Source organism: Hylobates moloch, unplaced genomic scaffold, assembly GCF_009828535.3.
Source record: "Hylobates moloch isolate HMO894 unplaced genomic scaffold, HMol_V3 SCAFFOLD_20, whole genome shotgun sequence".
In the NCBI taxonomy this organism is placed as follows: Eukaryota; Metazoa; Chordata; class Mammalia; order Primates; family Hylobatidae; genus Hylobates; species Hylobates moloch.
Genome location: NW_026652295.1, coordinates 42,604,001 through 42,621,142, shown reverse-complemented (window position 1 = coordinate 42,621,142; position 17,142 = coordinate 42,604,001). Strand labels below are relative to the sequence as shown.

Here is a 17,142-nt window from a genome sequence, read left to right as displayed (position 1 = left end):
GCCTCGGCCTCCCAAAGTGCTGGGATTACAGGCGTGAGCCACCGCGCCCGGCCGGGCATTTAAATTTTAACTAAGCCCTGCTTCCTCTAGGGGTCAGGCCCTGGCCATGAACTGCCGCTCTGGCTTGCCTGATCCATTTGCCACTGCCTCTGTTTTCCAAAGTGCCCCCACATCACCACAAACAGCCTCCTCTTCTTCTTTCTTCCCTTTTACAATTGTGTTTCCAAATGAGTTCCCCAGAAGCACTCCCTAAAGAACCCCTGTATCTCTAGTCTCCCTGTTCACGCTGTAGCTATCATCAGCCTCCTTCCTGCTTCTCACCCGCCCCAGGCTTCTGTCTATTGATCCTTATACTGAGATAGATGGCCTGCATCTGGGAACGTCTCCTCCAGGACCCCAATATGTCTCATCCTGGCAAGTCTACAATAGGTGCTGATTGACCTGCCCACTCTCAGTGAGACTTCCTATGCCCACCTCCTCTTAGACCCTTGAACTTGAGATCCAGGAAGCTGGGATTGAGCCTAGCACTACCACTTAAGAGCAGCAGACTTTGGACAAGTCACTGAGTTTAGGTGTCCATACCTGTGAAACAGAACTCGGTAGCAGTCACCTCACTGAACAGGTAAGAGCATGCTATGATACTGGGCACGTGAAGCCGTCTCCAGCCATTAAGCACTATTTTTTTTTGTTTGTTTGTTTTGGAGATGGGGTCTCGCACTGTGGCAATCACAGCTCACTACAGCCTCAACTGCCCAGGCTCAAGCGATTCTCCCACCTCAGTTTCCTGATTAGCCGGGACTACAGGTGCATACCACCACACCAGCTACTTCTTTTTATTATTTGTAGAGATGGGGTCTTACTATGTTGCCGTCAGGCAGGCTGGTCTCAAACTCCTGGCTCAAGAGATCCTTCGGCCTCACCAAAGTGCTGAGGTTACAAGCCTGAGCCACCACACTCTGCCATTAATCACTAAATAGATCCATTAAGCACTGAACAGTATATAGATCCTGGAGCCAGATTGCTTGAGTGCAAGTCTCATCTCCACCACATACTGCCTATTTGACCTTAGACACGTTACTTAAACTCTCCAGGCCTCAGTTTCCTCATCTGCAAAATGGGAATACCTGCCTACCTCACAAGGTTGTTATGAAGGTTAAATAAATGATTTGATGTGTGTAAAATACTTAGAGCAGAGCCTGGCTCCTAGTCAGTTTTTGCTGTTATGATTATGGTTGTTGCTATTGCCCTGCTGTTGCAATGCTCATGGGAGCTCGCTGCTGCCTTTTGCTCCTCCCACCTTCCCCCCAGGGAGGTGGAGAGGGAGTGAGGCAGCACGTAAGTGCCACCTCCCATGTTGAATGTCCTGCACTCCCCACCAGCTCCTCACCTGGGTGGTGGTATAGGCGTCTCCGTTGCGGTATCTGGTGACCTGGCGGGTGCGGCGGACATAGTGGTAGCTGATGGCCTTCCACCAGATGCAGGGCGTGGCTTGCTGCATGCGGCCCACACGCTCCCGCACACTGCTTACATCAACACGGTGCTGCAGCTCATGGCGGGCTTGGCAGTGCCAACACTCCACCAGGTAGACGGCGTACAACATGAGCAGGAAGGCCAGGGGGATGTAGACATAGCCGTTGGAGCAGGGGCTGTCATGGTACATGAGGCTGTTGCCCTGGTAGGCGCTGCTGAAGGTGAGGCGCGTCACTGTGGTGACGTGGCACCAGGCCACTGCCCCCAGGCAGCCGTACATGAGCAGCGAGAGCAGGAGGCACTTCCAGTGGGACTCACGGCAGAGGGACTTGGTGAAAGAGGGCTGGATGGGACGCTGCTGCTCAGGTGGGCAGGGAGAGGGGCCAAGATGAGTGGGAAGTGAGAGCAGGCAGGACCCAGCACAGAGATGGATACAGGGATGGAGGGGCAGAGGCCAGCACCAGAGATAACAGGCAGAGAGAAACAGGGGTATGGAGAGAAAAGGTGAGACCAAGATGGGAGCCAGGGGCCAGAGGTAGAAACAGAAGTGACACAGAGCAAGCCATGAGGACAGGAAAGGGGACCGGATTGCCAGTACCGGAAAGTGCAGAGAGAGACACCCCAAGAGGCAGAGAAGGATCAGAGCCAGAGATGGAGGCCCAGGCAGCAAACACAGATGGATAGGATGGTACCCAGAGAGCATCCAAAGACAAACACGAAGATGGCAATGAAACAGGAGAAGATGTGGACAGGGAAGACAGGGGAGGACAGACAGACAGGCATCAGCGAAGGCAGGTCCCCAGCCCAGACCCCTTCCAGGTCCTCTAGAAAAGGGGGAGGGACCCACTGACATCACCTCCCCACTTAACAAGTGGGGTCCTCATTTCCAGATTTTTTTCAGTCCTAGGTTCTAAAGGAGCTAATCCCCTCTGACCCATCCACCTCCCTAACCCTCACGATTAGCCTAACACCTCCTTTGGAGAAGGACCTCCAGAGAACCCCAGGCCCTGTCTCATTCCTCATGTTCTGGACCCTGGTTCCCCTGTGAGTCTCCCTCCTGCGCCCTGACATCCTTCCCTTTGTCCTAGGATGGGAGGGAGGGGGCTGGGGTCCCTGAGCGGCAGGCAGTCCAGGAGGAGGTATCCAGAAGGGCAGAGGCATGTGGCTGAGGAGAGGACAGGCATAGGGGATGTGGGACCGGGGTAGCGAGGACGATGTTTGAAGCCCAGCAATTTGTCAAGAGAAAATTATTTTTGGTACTCTCCTGGAGCCTGTTAAAGCTCCTGGCACATTCTGTCCCAGGGTTGGCCCAGGAGTTGTTTACATGTCTGGCTCCCCACTACATTGGGTACTCCTGAGGGCTCACGCTTCATTCTCTTTGCATCCTAGGTGCCTACCGTGGTGCTGGCCCCCAGCAGCCACATCCTAATTGAGTGTTGAGTTTGATTTCTTGTAGTGGCCTCTGTTTTCCCACCCCTCCTCTCTGCTGTCTAGTTTTAGGAACCCATCCCCCACCAAACACACACACACACACACACACACACAAACACACACACACACACAAACACACACACACACAACCTCCTGCTGGGATCCTGACTTACCCTCTCAATTCCTCAGGCCTGACCTAGAGGCCAGCCAGGAAAGAGAGGAAAAGAGTGGAAAAGAAGAGTACAGTAATAGGCATCGGGCCCTGGATCTAGAAGTATGGATAGTTAGGGGAGCTAGGAAATAGCACACAGTACATGTGGACAAGGAGATTAGGGTACCTGTGCCTTTCGGGGAGCCTTGTCCTTAGGAGGTATGAACATATGGGCCCCTTCGTGTGCCTACCTGGTTGTGTGCTTGTCCCCATGTGGGTACCTCTGAAAGGGGCTTTACCTGCAGGCCCATCCCCGCTTCTGTGCCTCTGCTCTAGTACAGGGTGCATGCGTGTGCACAAGTGTGCATGGGAGGCTGGAGTGGGGGTGCTCCTGGGACTTTCCTCCGTCTCTTTGTCTTCAGGTTCAGAGGACTGAGGACTAGGGACCCCAACTAGGGAGATGAGGAAGCAGCAGGAGCCGCGTGAGAGAGAGGTGCACCCCCCCCACACACACACACACACACACACTTCCCATGACCACAGGCGGGACCCCCCTGTACACATCTGACCTCCTTAGGGTCCCAGATCAGGTAACACCACACTTCCCCATGGTACCCTCCTCGTTCTGTAGCCCGTACAAGTCGCCCTTCCTGGCCTTCAAGGTAGCATCCCCCTCTGTGAGACAGGATCTCCGCCACCGTCCCCACCCCGGTAGAGCATAGCCCCCTCTCTCATAAGCCCAGGGTCCGCAAGGCTCCGCCCCTAGGCCCCTCCCCCTGCCCGGGACCCCTGAGCCCCGCCCCCGGCGCGGCCCCTTCCCCGGCACCGCGGACAGCTCCGGCCGCCGGGTGGGGGCGGCGGCGCGGACTGCGGCTGCAGCGGCCGGCTCGGGGTGCGGGGCGCCGGCCGCGCTGCGGCGGAACCAGCGGGGGCCGCGTGCGATGGGGGATGGGGGGGCCAGGCTGCGGCCGCGCCCGGGGAAGGGGCGCCCTAGACTCTCACCTCCTCTCGGGCGGGGCCCTCGTCCGCCGCCGCCGCTGCCGCCGCCGCCGTGAGCTCCTCCGGGACCCCGGGGCCGCCACCGCCACCGCCGCCGCCGGCGGCGCTCTCTCCCGCGGCCGAGCCAGGGGGGGACATGGCGTAGAGGGGGCGCGTCGAGCTCAGGACCTCCCGGGGGGCTGCCAGGGGCCGGGGGCATCCTGCGCGGGCCCTGGGGAGAGGACGGGAGGGGGCGGGGCCCTCGCTGCTCCCCACCCCCCGCCGGGGGGGAGGGGGCCCGGAAAGGGCACCGGGAGTAAGGGGCTGGGGGCTGAGGGTGGGAGGCAGGCTGGGGGGCCGGGCCGGAGGGGCCGGGGCCGGGGGCGGGTGTCACCTTGAGGCCCTCGCGGCGCCGCTCCGCCTCCCGCCCGCTCCCGCCGCCGCCTTTTGTCTGAGCCGAGCTGGAGCCAGCGCGCCCCCCCTTTCCTCCCAGCGCAGCTGAGCCCCGCCCCCAGCCCCCCAAACTCCGCCTTCCCAAGCCTACCTAATAACCACCCCCCGAAGGGGTAAAGCAACAGGGACTCCCCACACCTCTTCCCTGCTCCCAGCCCTGCTCACTGCACCTCCCTCCCGCGCTCCCATCCTGGGAGAATCTATGCCGCAACCCCTCTCCATCTGTTCCCCGTGGACTAGGTGCCCGAGGTTCAACCAACAGCACCCCCAACACACACATCTCTGGTTCCTCCAAGTTCCCGGGGCACAGGAGTGGGGAGAGGAAATTGATTCTTGGAACCCTAGGGAAGATCCTTACTCCCAGTTGCGTGGTGAAGGGTTAAGGCAGAAGCTAGACTTCCAGAGGAATGGAATAGGGGGAAAGGGAAGAGATTGAAGCTAGATGTGGGAAAGGACTAACAGAGGGCAGAGGGGAGGGCATTGGAACTGGCCTTCACTGAACCATCTTCCTTCCCTAAAAGAACAACTCCAGAGAAGCAGTGAAGTGTGTGCAATGCCCTAGGCTGGAGGGCAGGAAACCTGAGTTCTAATTCTCAATTCTGTCTCTGTCATTAAGGAGTTACGTGACCTTGGGCAAGTGCCTTCCTCTCTCTGAGCCTTAATTTCTTCAACTGTGCAGAGTGAGGAAGTTGACTGGACAATTTCTAAGGCTCTGACTTGTGGGTGTAGGAAGCAGGCCAGGCTGAGCTCTGCAGGCAGCCTATCCTTTCAGGCCATCCACCCCACACTGCTTTTCCCTTTATCCCCTGGCACAGCAGGAAGGACCCTGACATTTATTCATTCATTCATTCCTGGATGTCTCCATTCAGTAAACAGGTGTTGGGTACCTATTGTGTGCCCCATACAGAAATGAAACACAGTTTCCTTCTCGCAAGGAGCACAAAGTCTAACGGGGAGAAAAGAACATGAGCACAAATTCTAATGGGGAGAAAAGAACATGAAAAACAACCATTATGAAGAATATAATAAAAGCCATGCATGATCAATCTTGTGCATACACAGTCACTGTGGAATCCTACTATGTGTCATTAGAGTCTTTGACATATAGTAACTGTTCTCCCCAATTACTCACAGGGAACCAAGGCAGAGGGAGAGTGAATGCCTTACTCAAGGTCACCTGCTGGCACTCACAGAGCTAGTCCTAGAATTCAGATCTTTCCCACTCAAAATCTATGGGGAATATTTGTGGGTAGGAAGTTAGTTTGGGGCAAAGCCTCGATGTCTGATTTTGGGGGATAGGGTACAAACACACTGATCTGCCCAGGATATTCCTTCCCCTTATTGGGGACAGGAGAGCCACTGCTCCCACCCCTCTAGCCCCACTCCTGGCCCTGCCTTCATTTTACTACTCTTCTCTTTCCAGGTGAGGTGAAGGTGGCTCTCTCCACCTATTGCTTAGAGCTATCCAGCCTGCATGGTCCTCTGCAGGTTGATGGGTCCATTCTCCCTGCCCAGAGGAAGGCGGCTATCCAGAAGAGGCGGGGGTCTTGTTCACTCCCTTAGCAGAGGCAGAATCTCACTTGGTGGCTCATTCCAGCATCTCCCACCCATGCTTTTTGGGAAGCTGGCCTCACAGCTAACTCCAGCCCCTCTTGTTCCAGTTTCAACCCCTTCCACGCAATTCAGTCCTCACTGCCCACAGAGAACAGAGCCCCTAACCTTGGCCTTTCCAAACCCACAGAGGATCCTCTCGTGCTCCCCATTTAGGCGCCATAATCTGCCTCTTGACACCCACCCCCCACTGCCTTCCTGTCTCCACTTCAAAGGGCTTTGGAGGAGGGACAGTTTAGCTCTTTTTGGCCAACCCTAGAGCTCCCAAGAGACAAAAGGCTACTCCTGCCTTCTCCATTCACACACAGTACCCTTCCCTGGAAGCTACAGGAAAGGGGAGTGAGGCAGGGGGCGGTGGAAGGAGCCAGCTGACCGGCTGGTCACCATGGAAACCAGGCCTGTTTCCTTAAGATGAGCCTAGCTGGGGTGGGTGGAGGTGGGGAGTAGGGGCCCAAAGGGAACCAGAAAACAACAGAGAGAAAGACGAGGGGCCCAGCCTCAGAGAAGACTGGAGCTGAGGAGGTGAGGTCAAGTCCCTAACCATGCTGTGGCTTAAGTCAAAGTCCCCAGGTCACCCTTTCAGATAACACTGCCCTGGTCGGATCTCCCCATTCCTGGAGCGTTGGAAAGGATTCCTGTCAAGTGCAGGCTCTGGTAGTGGGGCCAGTGGGTGACTCAATGCTGACCTCATGTGGCCATAAAAGGGACTGCCACACACCTGTTACGGCTCAGGGCCAAACACCTGGCTGGGTTGAGTGGGTTTTTCCTTAAATTCAGCCTCTGTATGAATAAAAAGGAGGTCCTTGCACACTCCTGAGTTCTTATGTCCTTGCGGAGGGCTCAGACACTCCCACCCTGTGTGGTTTACATCTTGATAAAGAAAAGAAAGTTTCACTAAAAAATATATAAAAGTTTTGGATTAGATCAGAAGCCATCTCTGCACTTTCTATTTTAACTTGAGCAAGTCAACTCACCTCTCTGGGCCTCAGTTTCCCAAAACTAAAATGGGGATGATAGTGTCAGATTTCGTGTGGGTTATTTTGTTTTTGTTTTTAGACTGAATCTCACTCTGTTGCCCAGGCTGGAGTGCAGTGGCGCGATCTCGGCTCACTGCAACCTCTACCCTCAAGTGATTCTCCTGCCTCAGCCTCCCAAGTAGCTGGGATTAATTACAGGCATGTGCCACCAGGCCCAGCTAATTTTTGTATTTTTAGTAGAGATGAGGTTTCGCTATGTTGGCCAGGCTGGTCTTGAACTCCTGACCTCAAATGATCCACCCACCTCAGCCTCCCAAAGTTTATAGGTGTGATTACAGGCGTGAGCCACCGCGCTCGGCCAAATTTTGAACCCAGTTGGCCTGGGTCTGGAGTTTATTACTATACTTTTGCTGCAACCTTTGAGGACTGGAGAGGAACATGTCAGGGGAGGAGATTGAGAACATCTGAAATCATGCTGACTCAAGGAAAGGAGATGCTTCAATTTCCCAGGCCTTTCCCCTCGTGGCTCCTCACTGGGCTTCATGCTCATCACATCCTTCCCACTCTGGTCCTACATGGGGTTGAAGAACAGTGGGCCATCTTCTCCCCTCAGCCCTCCCCCAACTCTTCTGCCTCCAATCACCCCCGAGAGACTAGGTCCTTCTCCTCTCCCTATCTCTCTTCCCTTCCCATTCTCAGTTCAAATGGAACGTTCCTTGCCTCTCACCCCACTGAGTGGCTGGCCCCGCTGTGTGCCCCCACAACACCCTGTTCTCACTTCTGTCTTATCCCAACCACTCTGAGCTGTAATTGCCAAGGAGCTTTTTTAGGACCATGGGATCTTTTTGTTGGTCACGGGGGGTGGTTACTGGTTATTACTGTGATAGTCAGTTTTGCTTCCAGTAGAAAGAACAATGTCAGACATTACAGGAGACCTTCCATACATGTTTGTCAAGTAGGTGAATGATGGATGAATAAAATGAGGTTGCAGGGGAAGGGCCGTGGGAAAGCTGGCCTCCCCCCTGCAAAACGTTGCTGTCTACACTCCTCCACCTTCCTTTCCCCAATGCTGGAGATGGAAAACCTACATGTTCCCTTGGGGATGACCCTCTAGGGGCATTGCTGGCGTTAGGCTGATAGCACTTGGAATAGTGGGGAGGAATGAGGGAATAAATCATGGGGCATGGGCTTAGGGCTCACTTGTAGTGGGGTGCTCCCACGGCCTTCCTAGGCCCAGGGACAGCGAAAGAGGAAAGAGGTTTCGGGACTAAGATTGGGGCTGTGTTGGGGACCTGAGCAGAGTGCAACCCAGCATGTCTGGGGCCTCCCCAACCTGACCCCACTTCCTTGACTGCTGGGGTTGACCAGAAACTGTAACTACCCAAGGCCAGGGTTTCACCCTTTGAGGAAGAAGAAACTCCACAACCACTTTGCTTTTTAGACAACAGTTTCCCTGAGAAGACGCTCTTTCCAAAAAAATATTTTCATGCCCAATTCCATGTGATGTGGGTCGTTGACACAGGAGACTGTCTTCCAAGACCCAGGAGAACTGCTCCTTTAAAGATAATGGGAGTCCCCTTTCCCTACCCATACTCCTGGGCACTGATAGGGAAAGATGAGAAAGCAAGAGAAATTGAGATAAATGGGCAGGGGATAGGAAGCAGTGCTTCCCCATCCCATCGACTACACGCCCTCCCCCAAAGATGCCAGCTTGTACAGACAATTAATAGATACTTCTTTTAAAACAAATGAATGATCCGGGCCCGGTGGCTCACAGCCTGTAATCCAAGCACTTTGGGAGTCCGAGGCAGGCAGATCGCTTGAACCCAGGAGTTCGAGACCAGCGTGGGCAAAGTGGCGAGACCCCCGTCTCTACTTGTAGTCCCAGCTACTCGAGAGGCTGAGGCAGGAGAATCGGTTGAAACCAGGAGGCGGAGGGTGCAGTGAGCCGAGATCGCACCACTGCACTCCAGCCTGGGCAACGGAGCAAGACTTCGTGTCAAAAAAATAAAAAAATAAAAATAAAACAAATGAATTAAGAAATAGAAGTGAAAGAAGGAAACAGTACATGCGTGGAACTAATGAATGGAATGAAGGAGGAAGGGAGAAAGAGTGAATGAATGAATGAGTGAATGAATCAACGAAGGAGTGAGTCAAGGCCCGGGAACCACAGACTCCAAGCCTACGCAGAGCCCGGGAAGGGGGATTCCGGAGAGGCGGGGCCTGTTTCCGGAAGCGCCCGCCGGGGGCGGGGAGGGGGCGGGGCCATCCGGCGTGAGGCGACCCTGTTGGTCCGGAGGGGCGGGGCGAGGAGGAGGACCCGCTCGGGCGGTTCGGCTGCCCACAGTAACCGCTGGGTGGACCTGGCCGGCGCTCCGAACCTTGTCCTGGCTGCGCTCCGGCCCCTCGGAGCCCCACAGCCCGGGAAGGAAGCCGCCGCGGGCCGGGCGCCCGCTCTGCCAAGCGGACCCGCAACCCGGAAAGGCGACGCGGCGGAGCCGGGAGCCGGATCCTGCTCAGACCGGGCCCCCGCGGTCCAGAGCCGCGGGCATGTCGGAGGCGCGGAAGGGGCCGGACGAGGCGGACGAGAGCCAGTACGACTCTGGCATTGAGTCTCTGCGCTCTCTGCGCTCCCTACCCGAGTCCGCCTCCGCTCCAGCCTCCGGGCCTTCGGACGGCAGCCCCCAGCCCTGCACCCATCCTCCGGGGCCCGCCAAGGAACCACAGGAGAAGGAAGACGCGGATGGGGAGCGGGCTGATTCCACCTATGGCTCCTCCTCTCTCACCGAGACCCTGTCCTTGCTGGGGGACCCCGAGGCTGAGGACCCGGCCCCACGCCTGCCACTCCCCCACGTGGGGGCGCTGAGCCCTCAGCAGCTGGAAGCACTCACTTACATCTCCGAGGACGGAGACACGTGAGTATGGGGGCCAGGCTGAATCGGGATGCTAACTCCGGGCCTGCCCAAGAGCCGCAACAGGTCGGGCACCCCCACTCCCCCGCGAAGATCCTTCAAGTCCCCATTCGCTCTTCCAAACTCCAGACTTAACTCTCAGCCCACTTTTGAGGTCCAGCCAGGCCATGGAATCATCTCTGTCCTCCCATTTCGGGGTGGGCAGAGCCGGCAGGACCCTTAACCCAGCCAGCATCTTGGAAATCTACCAGTAATCCACCCCTAGGAAGAGAAAATTCCCCTGACCAAGTCCAGTTTTTTTGTTTCTTCTTGCTGGGGAAGGGGACATCCTTATTTGCTCAATATCTGGGATTCCCAGTTCCTGACCTCAGAATGCTCTGTCTCAAGGAACAACAGGTGCCAGTTACAGGTTGCCAGTCGGGGCCAGGAAGCTAAGCATGGGGGGGTGCCACCAGGGTGTAGGTTTGGGGCTGGTCCTCAGGAGGAGGCGGTGAGCCAGGCTGGGCACTGTTGCCCCAGCAGACAGATAGGCGGCTGGCTGCCCCAGCTTACTTCCTCCTCTGCTAAGAAAGGGGAAGTGAGGGCTAGAGTCAGTGTCCCTGACATCCTCTACCTCCAGAGCCCCCCGAGTCCCACTAACTGTCGTGTCTTACTCCCTCACTGAACCCTTCCTCCTCCAGACCCAGATGGAGTTTGGTGGGAGTGGGCCAGAGGGCAGTTGAAGTAAAAGGCAGTTGTGTGGGATGGGTTGGCCAGTTGAGGATTTAGCCCCCCAGGAAGAAGAAAACATTGACAGAGAAGGGAAAGGTTGGGAACTGGGGATGAGAAATAGAGTTGGGGAGGGCTGGAATCCCTGGTCAAGGGTGCTCATATAAATAGGAGTAGGGGAGGCAGGAGGTGGCTGTCCTAACCTGCTTTTTGGAGATGCAGGGTCCTAATCCTGGGTGGCCATTGATAAAGATAGCTGGTGGACCCAGTGGGTGGGAGAGGAGTGACCCAGTCCTTTCTGTACTCTGCCTGGATCACCAGCCCTCAGGCCCAGAACCCCAAGGTTTTGGGGGCTGCATGCAAGATACCTCTGATGACCTTTGATCCAAGGAAAGGGGACTTTTGACATTGCCGTCTTTTATTAGCTTCTCAGCCCCAGCCTCTTCCATCTCTAGTTAGAAGCAGGTGTTGTGTCCAGACTGGGTGTGTGTGTGGAGGGGAGAAGTGTCCGGGCTCCCCAGCGAGTCCCCAGAGAGGAGGGGGCACTTTCCTCCCTCTGTTGGAGGTGTCTGGGCTGTGGGAGGTATGGAAGTGGGAAGAGGAAGTGGGAGGAGGGGATACTGGGGGAGAGAGGGAGGTGGCTGCAAGAATGTGACCCAGAGAGCAGGCCCTGGCCTAGGGGATTTCCAGAGCAGTTCCTCCCTCCCTCCGTCACTCTCCTGGGCCTCTCCTGCTGCCTGCCGCCAAAGCCTGCCACCCTCCTGCCCAAGCAGCCCCCTTCCCAGCCCAGATGGGCCTTTTAGCCAATCTACCCCCCTCACTAATGCCCCAAGGCAGCTGTCCCGGCCTAGACCCTCCAGCACTGGCTTTCGTTTTCCTCACCTGACGCGGGGAAACCCTAAGACTGGAACTTCCCCTCCCAACTGCCCCCATGACCCCTAGATTAAGGTTCTTGGCCCCCTCAACAAATACATTTTCTGCACTACAAAGACCTCCTCTTGGAGGTCCGCACAGGAATGGAGGGCCTCTGTTAGGCCCGACCTGGTCTGTGCTATCTGAGAGGTGCCTCTTGACTCCCAGGGAAGGGCAGCAGGACGGGATGCTGCACTGTCTCCTTGCTCCTCTTCCAAGAGTTTCTGTGTCTCTCCCTTGGAATGTGTAACATTGAGTTGCTTGGGGGTACGGGGTAACCCTGCAACTGTCTCCTTCTTTCCTGTGTGCTGGGGTGATGGGGTGCTCAGCCCTGGAAACCCCCTCTGGACTACTTCGGCAGCTTTCAATTTGGCTTTGAGCTGCAGCTGGCTGGGCAGAGCCCTGAGGGCAAAGAGGAGTGGGTGTGGGCAGGCTGGACAGGAAGGCCGTTGTCCTGTCAGCACCCTTCCCACATGCCCACCCAGCCAAGGCCCTCCTGAAGGCCAGCAGTGGGAACTTGGAGCTCCAACCCTAGGATCCTGGCTTCCCACACCAACCCTCACTTCCTGGCCTACACTCTCACTTCCTGGACCTACCCTATGGGTAGCTAGTTAAAAGTGTGATGTGTTTCTTCTAACCCCAAGACCGCAACCCACTCTCTCTGGCCTGGGCCCTAACTCTAAGCCCCGCCTCTGCTCCCCTAGGCTGGTCCACCTGGCAGTGATTCACGAGGCCCCAGCGGTGCTGCTCTGTTGCCTGGCTTTGCTGCCCCAGGAGGTCCTGGACATTCAAAATAACCTTTACCAGGTTGGTGGCGAGAGAGGGTTATGCCCAGCTACCTGTTTGTGCCCTGGCAGCCATCCCCAGCAGCCACACCAGTCCAAAGGCTGCTCACTTAGGAAACCAGATGCCAGACACTGAGCTAGAAACTGAGGAGACAGACCCAAGTAAGACATGGCCTCTGTCCTGAGGTGCTTGCATCCTGGGCTGGGGGACTCAGCCTGGTGACAAGAGTTGTGATAGAGACACATACGAGCAGTTGTAGGGTCCAGTGTCTGTGTGCAGCAGCCAGGGAAGGCTTACAGAGGAGATGCCATCTGAATGGAGCCTTAACAGAGAGTTTTTCCAGGGAGAGACTGCCTGGTGCCTCTATCTTTCCTCCTGCAGCCTAACCCCTGGGGGTAACAGAGGTCTCCCCACAGTGAGGGGCTAGACTCATCTCCTACATGTCCTTTCTCCAGGGCCTAAGGTGACTTACAGGAAAAGCAGGGAGCTACTTTCTTCACCTTGCTTCCAGAATTGGGATACCAAGAGCTTGCTGGAGGAGGGGTGTGACAGGGGAAGGGCTTGGTAGTATTTCCTTGGAAAAAAACAGGCTATGGCCCTTATAAGCTGCTTTCAAAGAAGATGCTGGCAGCTGGTGATTCTTGAGCCCAAGCATGTTCCCAGAGGTGGGAGCATGCTGCAGTGGCCCCATGACCCTCTATTTGTGCCTCCAGACAGCACTCCATCTGGCTGTACATCTGGACCAACCGGGTGCAGTTCGGGCACTGGTGCTGAAAGGGGCCAGCCGGGCACTACAGGACCGGCATGGTGACACAGCCCTTCATGTGGCCTGCCAGCGCCAGCACCTGGCCTGTGCCCGCTGCCTGCTGGAGGGGCGGCCAGAGCCAGGCAGAGGAACATCTCACTCTCTGGACCTCCAGCTGCAAAACTGGCAAGGTGTGGACAGTCTTAAGGGCCTGTGGGATGAGGAGGGCATAGGAGATAGGGACCCCACTCTTGGGGAAGGGAGGGTCCCAGCTTGTCCATTGGTGCCCCTCCCACTGTAAGCACATAGATATTCAGTACATCTTCACCAGATGAATGAATGGATGATTTGATTTCGAATTTAACCAGTACCTACTACGTGCTGAGCAGAAAACTAAATCTTGCCCTTAAGATACTTAGTTTAATAGAGATTAGATGACCTGATTCATTCATTCAACAGAAATGTACTGAGGGTTTTCTATGTGCCAGACATTTTCCTAGGAGCTACACTTGCATCTGTGTGTAAAACAGAGAAAGACTGAGATGAGCAATAAATATAAGAAGTGAACTATGTAATATGTTAAAAGGAAGTAAGTGCTGTAGTAAAAAGTAGAGCAGAGTGAGAGGAAGGAATGTGGGGAGTAGGAGAGTTGATATGATTGTTAAATAGGGTGATCCGGGAAGGCCTCCTGGAGCCAGTGACATCTGAATAGGGCCTTGAAGGAGGTGAAGAATGTAAATTTGAATCGAAATCTCTATTACTAAGCAAGGGTCGGGAGTGTCCAGACCAGAAAGGAGAGCAAAAAGGCCAGAGGAGCACAGAAGGAAGTGGCCCCTGAGAAAGGGCTGGGGGTATAAGGATCTGAGGTGGCTTTTCAGAAAAGGTGGCTTTCAGACTGGGCTTGAAGGCAGGTTGTGTGTGTGTTGTAGTTTGTGTATAGAAGGAGGGTGTTCTTTGGGGGTGTCACTCAGCAGCCTGACCCCTGAAGCATGAAAGTTTCAATAACATGACTCTGAAAAGGTGGAAACTTTGAGTTCCTTTCCCCTTAGACTTTTGAGGGGGTTTTGGGGTTTGCATTTTAACAGTCTTGTGATTAGAGACATTGAGTGGGCTGTGAGTCCCTTGGGGCTGAGTGGTAGGGAGGTCCCAGGAGAGAGGGAGTTGCTGGATGCAGATCAGCAGCCCTCACCCTCACCCTCACCCTCACCCCATCCCAGGTCTGGCTTGTCTCCACATTGCCACCCTTCAGAAGAACCAACCACTCATGGAACTGCTGCTTCAGAATGGAGCTGACATTGATGTGCAGGTGAGGCAGCCAGCAAAGCACTGCCCAGCCCAGGGCCTGCCCCTACCTGACACAGCCCCAAGTCCCCTGCCCAGCAGTCAGAAGAGGTGGCATTCACCTCCTTACCCAGAGCCCAGGCCCAGCACACTGCCTCTGAGGACCCTGGCTGACATCCTTATTCCTCCCCAGGAGGGCACCAGTGGGAAGACAGCGCTGCACCTGGCTGTGGAAACCCAAGAGCGGGGCCTGGTACAGTTCCTGCTCCAGGCTGGTGCCCAGGTAGATGCCCGCATGCTGAACGGGTGCACACCCCTGCACCTGGCAGCTGGCCGGGGTCTCATGGGCATCTCATCCACTCTGTGCAAGGCGGGTGCTGACTCCCTGCTGCGGAATGTGGAGGATGAGACGCCCCAGGACCTGACTGAGGAAGTAAGTGGCATATGCTTTGCTTTCCAGGGCCTCGCACACCCATAGCAGAGAGAGGTTCTGTCATTAGCTGAAAAGGCCAGGGAGCCAGGAGTCCTGGGGTATAACCAGGACTCTGCCACTGACCAACTGTGGGAACTTGAGCCTGTTTCCTTAGTTGGTCAGGACCAGGCAGCCAAATTTGGACTCTTACCGGGACCCTGCAGTTAAAGTGAATCAGCGAAGTTGGCCAGGTATGAGACCATGGTGTGGTGAGGCCTATAAGAACCCAGAGAGCCATCCCTGAGGGTCTCTGTACTCAGCTTCAGCAAAGGCTGACAGAGCAGGAATGTAGGCCCAGTTTTTCCTGGTCTTGGACTTTTTTGAGAGGTGAAACTCAGATTTTCTGTACAGTCTTTCCTATTTTTAAATGTTCAGTGTAAAAAAGAAACCTAAATGTTCTGCGAGTAGCCAGCACCCCCTCCACCACCCCCCAACAACAACAAACAACTCCAGGTCCATGGGTGGATCACCTCTAAAGTCTCTCCTAACTCGGATATTCTGGCGTTATCTTAGAAAAGGAAGGCTTGCCTAAGTCCTCGGGGCTCTGCCAAGCCCAGAGGGGCCACTATTTTGAGGATTCGTATGAAGATTTGTTCCCTGATGGTCTTCAACTGTCATTTGGTGGGGAGGGAGTGGCCCAACAGGTTTCCCTGGGTCCCCTTTCCCAAGTCGCTTTTTCCTATGTCCTCTGATCTTGCTTCTCTCCGTTCTCCTTCTCAGTCCCTTGTCCTTTTGCCCTTTGATGACCTGAAGATCTCAGGGAAACTGCTGCTGTGTACCGACTGAAGCCAGGCAGGGTCTGGGATCCTCAGGGCTCCACCTCTTTCCATCTGGAAGCCGGAGTCATAACTGCTGCAGTTTGGGCCCAGGCTGTGTGCTCTTCTGGTGCCCTAGGGACTGCTGTGGCCAGAGCCTGGGGCCAGCCAGTACAGTCCTGAGCTGAGGAGGAGGGACTGCAAGTGGGAGAGAGCCAGTCTGGAAGGAAGAGCTTTCCAGGTGGACAGGAATTCTTGGAAGACCCCCAAAGCCCCAGGTATCCTGGGTGAAGCCTGTTTGCCTCTCTTGAAAATGGCAGGTGCTCTTGTTTCTACCCATGTTGGATCAGCCTGAAACTGCCAACCAGTAGGAAACACGGACTCTCCTGAGTGAGAAGAGACTGAAATAGGAGCAAGCAGAACCCTGAGAGGTGTCCCATCTTATTGCTGTTGAGGACCCTGAAACACTGTTGTTTAAAGACTTCACAGAGAAGGCTCTGAACTGAGCCACTGGGGAAAGGAAGTTTCAGTAACATGACACTAAAATGGCAGAGACGTTAAAAAAAGTTTTTCCCTTCTAGAGCTGTTTTGCGCGCATGCACGTCTGTGTGCATTGGGGCTTTTTAGACAGGCCTGCCCTGTGACTTTGTGGTGGAAGCAGAGAGAAGGAAATTGTCCCCTGAGCACGGTAGGGCCTTGCTGGGTGAGGTCAGAGGCCAGTAGTTCCAGGCCTTTCTCTGTGTCCAGCACAGACCCTTGTCCTTGCTGTGGAAATGATGGGGGATGGAGGGACAGGAGGAAGAATGAGAGGACACACGCCCTGGAGCCCTCACCACTGCCCTAGGGGTTGCCATCTGGAGGATGGAGGAGGAGCCTGGGGACAGGGATAACCCAGGGAGGCTGGGCACAAGGGAGCTGACTCCACGTTTTTCCCATTCCTCACCTTCGAGGGCCCTGCTAGGTCACCCCTATGCTGGCATGAAGAGCGTGGGGCAATAAACCAGCACAGTCGCTGACCACTTGGAGCGTCTCATCCAGTGAGAGAGACAGCCGTTAAAAGCATAAACATCCAAATAAAGATGTCCTTACAAGTTGCAGTGGGTGCTATGAAGGGAAAAGAATAGTGGGAAGGAAAAGGATAGAGTCGGTAGAGGGTCATGCTTTGGGTGGTCCGGGAACCTCTGCCTGAGGTCTATCATCTCAACTGGGATGGAAGGATGAGGAAAGGGATGGGGGCAGAGCATTTGGGGGAAAGCCTGTGAATTAGAGGAACTGAGAGCAAGCCAGTGGGGCTTCACAGCGGGCGAGTGAGTGGGCGAGGAACGCGGGCGAGGCCATGTAGAGCCTCGAAGATCATGGGAAGTGGGACAGAATTACTACCCAGCCAACAAAGGAAGGAGACACCTTCATCCTGTCAGAAAACGGGGAAACTAACACAGAGGAGGGGCTTGGGATGCAGAGCCTCAATGTCCTCTCCACAAGATGGCAATGGTCACCATG

At 55.4% G+C, this 17,142-nt stretch overlaps 2 protein-coding genes across 4 annotated transcripts; one reads left to right on the top strand and one right to left on the bottom strand.

Moving 5' to 3' along the window:
- Nucleotides 1-339: 339 nt before the first annotated feature.
- On the bottom strand, nt 340-4,652 carry TMEM151B (transmembrane protein 151B). 3 transcript variants are annotated; one of them, XM_058432230.1, is made up of 3 exons: nt 4,055-4,143; nt 3,352-3,504; nt 340-1,828 (listed from the first exon to the last, which is right to left on the bottom strand). In XM_058432230.1, the coding sequence occupies exons 2-3, from the start codon at nt 3,361-3,363 to the stop codon at nt 1,262-1,264; spliced, it is 579 nt and encodes a 192-aa protein (XP_058288213.1). In that variant the 5' UTR covers nt 3,364-3,504; nt 4,055-4,143; the 3' UTR covers nt 340-1,261. The 3 variants fall into 3 exon arrangements, with proteins under 3 accessions (XP_058288213.1, XP_058288212.1, XP_058288211.1); XM_058432229.1 differs by lacking the exon at nt 3,352-3,504 and having other exon boundaries at nt 4,055-4,652; XM_058432228.1 differs by having other exon boundaries at nt 340-3,504.
- A 4,551-nt stretch (nt 4,653-9,203) lies between these two features.
- NFKBIE (NFKB inhibitor epsilon) lies at nt 9,204-16,743 on the top strand. Its single transcript, XM_032141171.2, is given in 7 exon segments — nt 9,204-9,344; nt 9,346-9,986; nt 12,308-12,410; nt 13,103-13,325; nt 14,352-14,440; nt 14,609-14,848; nt 15,608-16,743. Coding segments are annotated over 7 exon segments (1,503 nt in total). The 3' UTR covers nt 15,674-16,743.
- The last annotated feature ends 399 nt before the right edge of the window (nt 16,744-17,142 follow it).

Bases quoted from the DNA above. Each gene is read 5' to 3' on its own strand.
- TMEM151B (XM_058432228.1), bottom strand. From the start codon at position 2,323: ATGTCAGTGGGTCCCTCCCCCTTTTCTAGAGGACCTGGAAGGGGTCTG.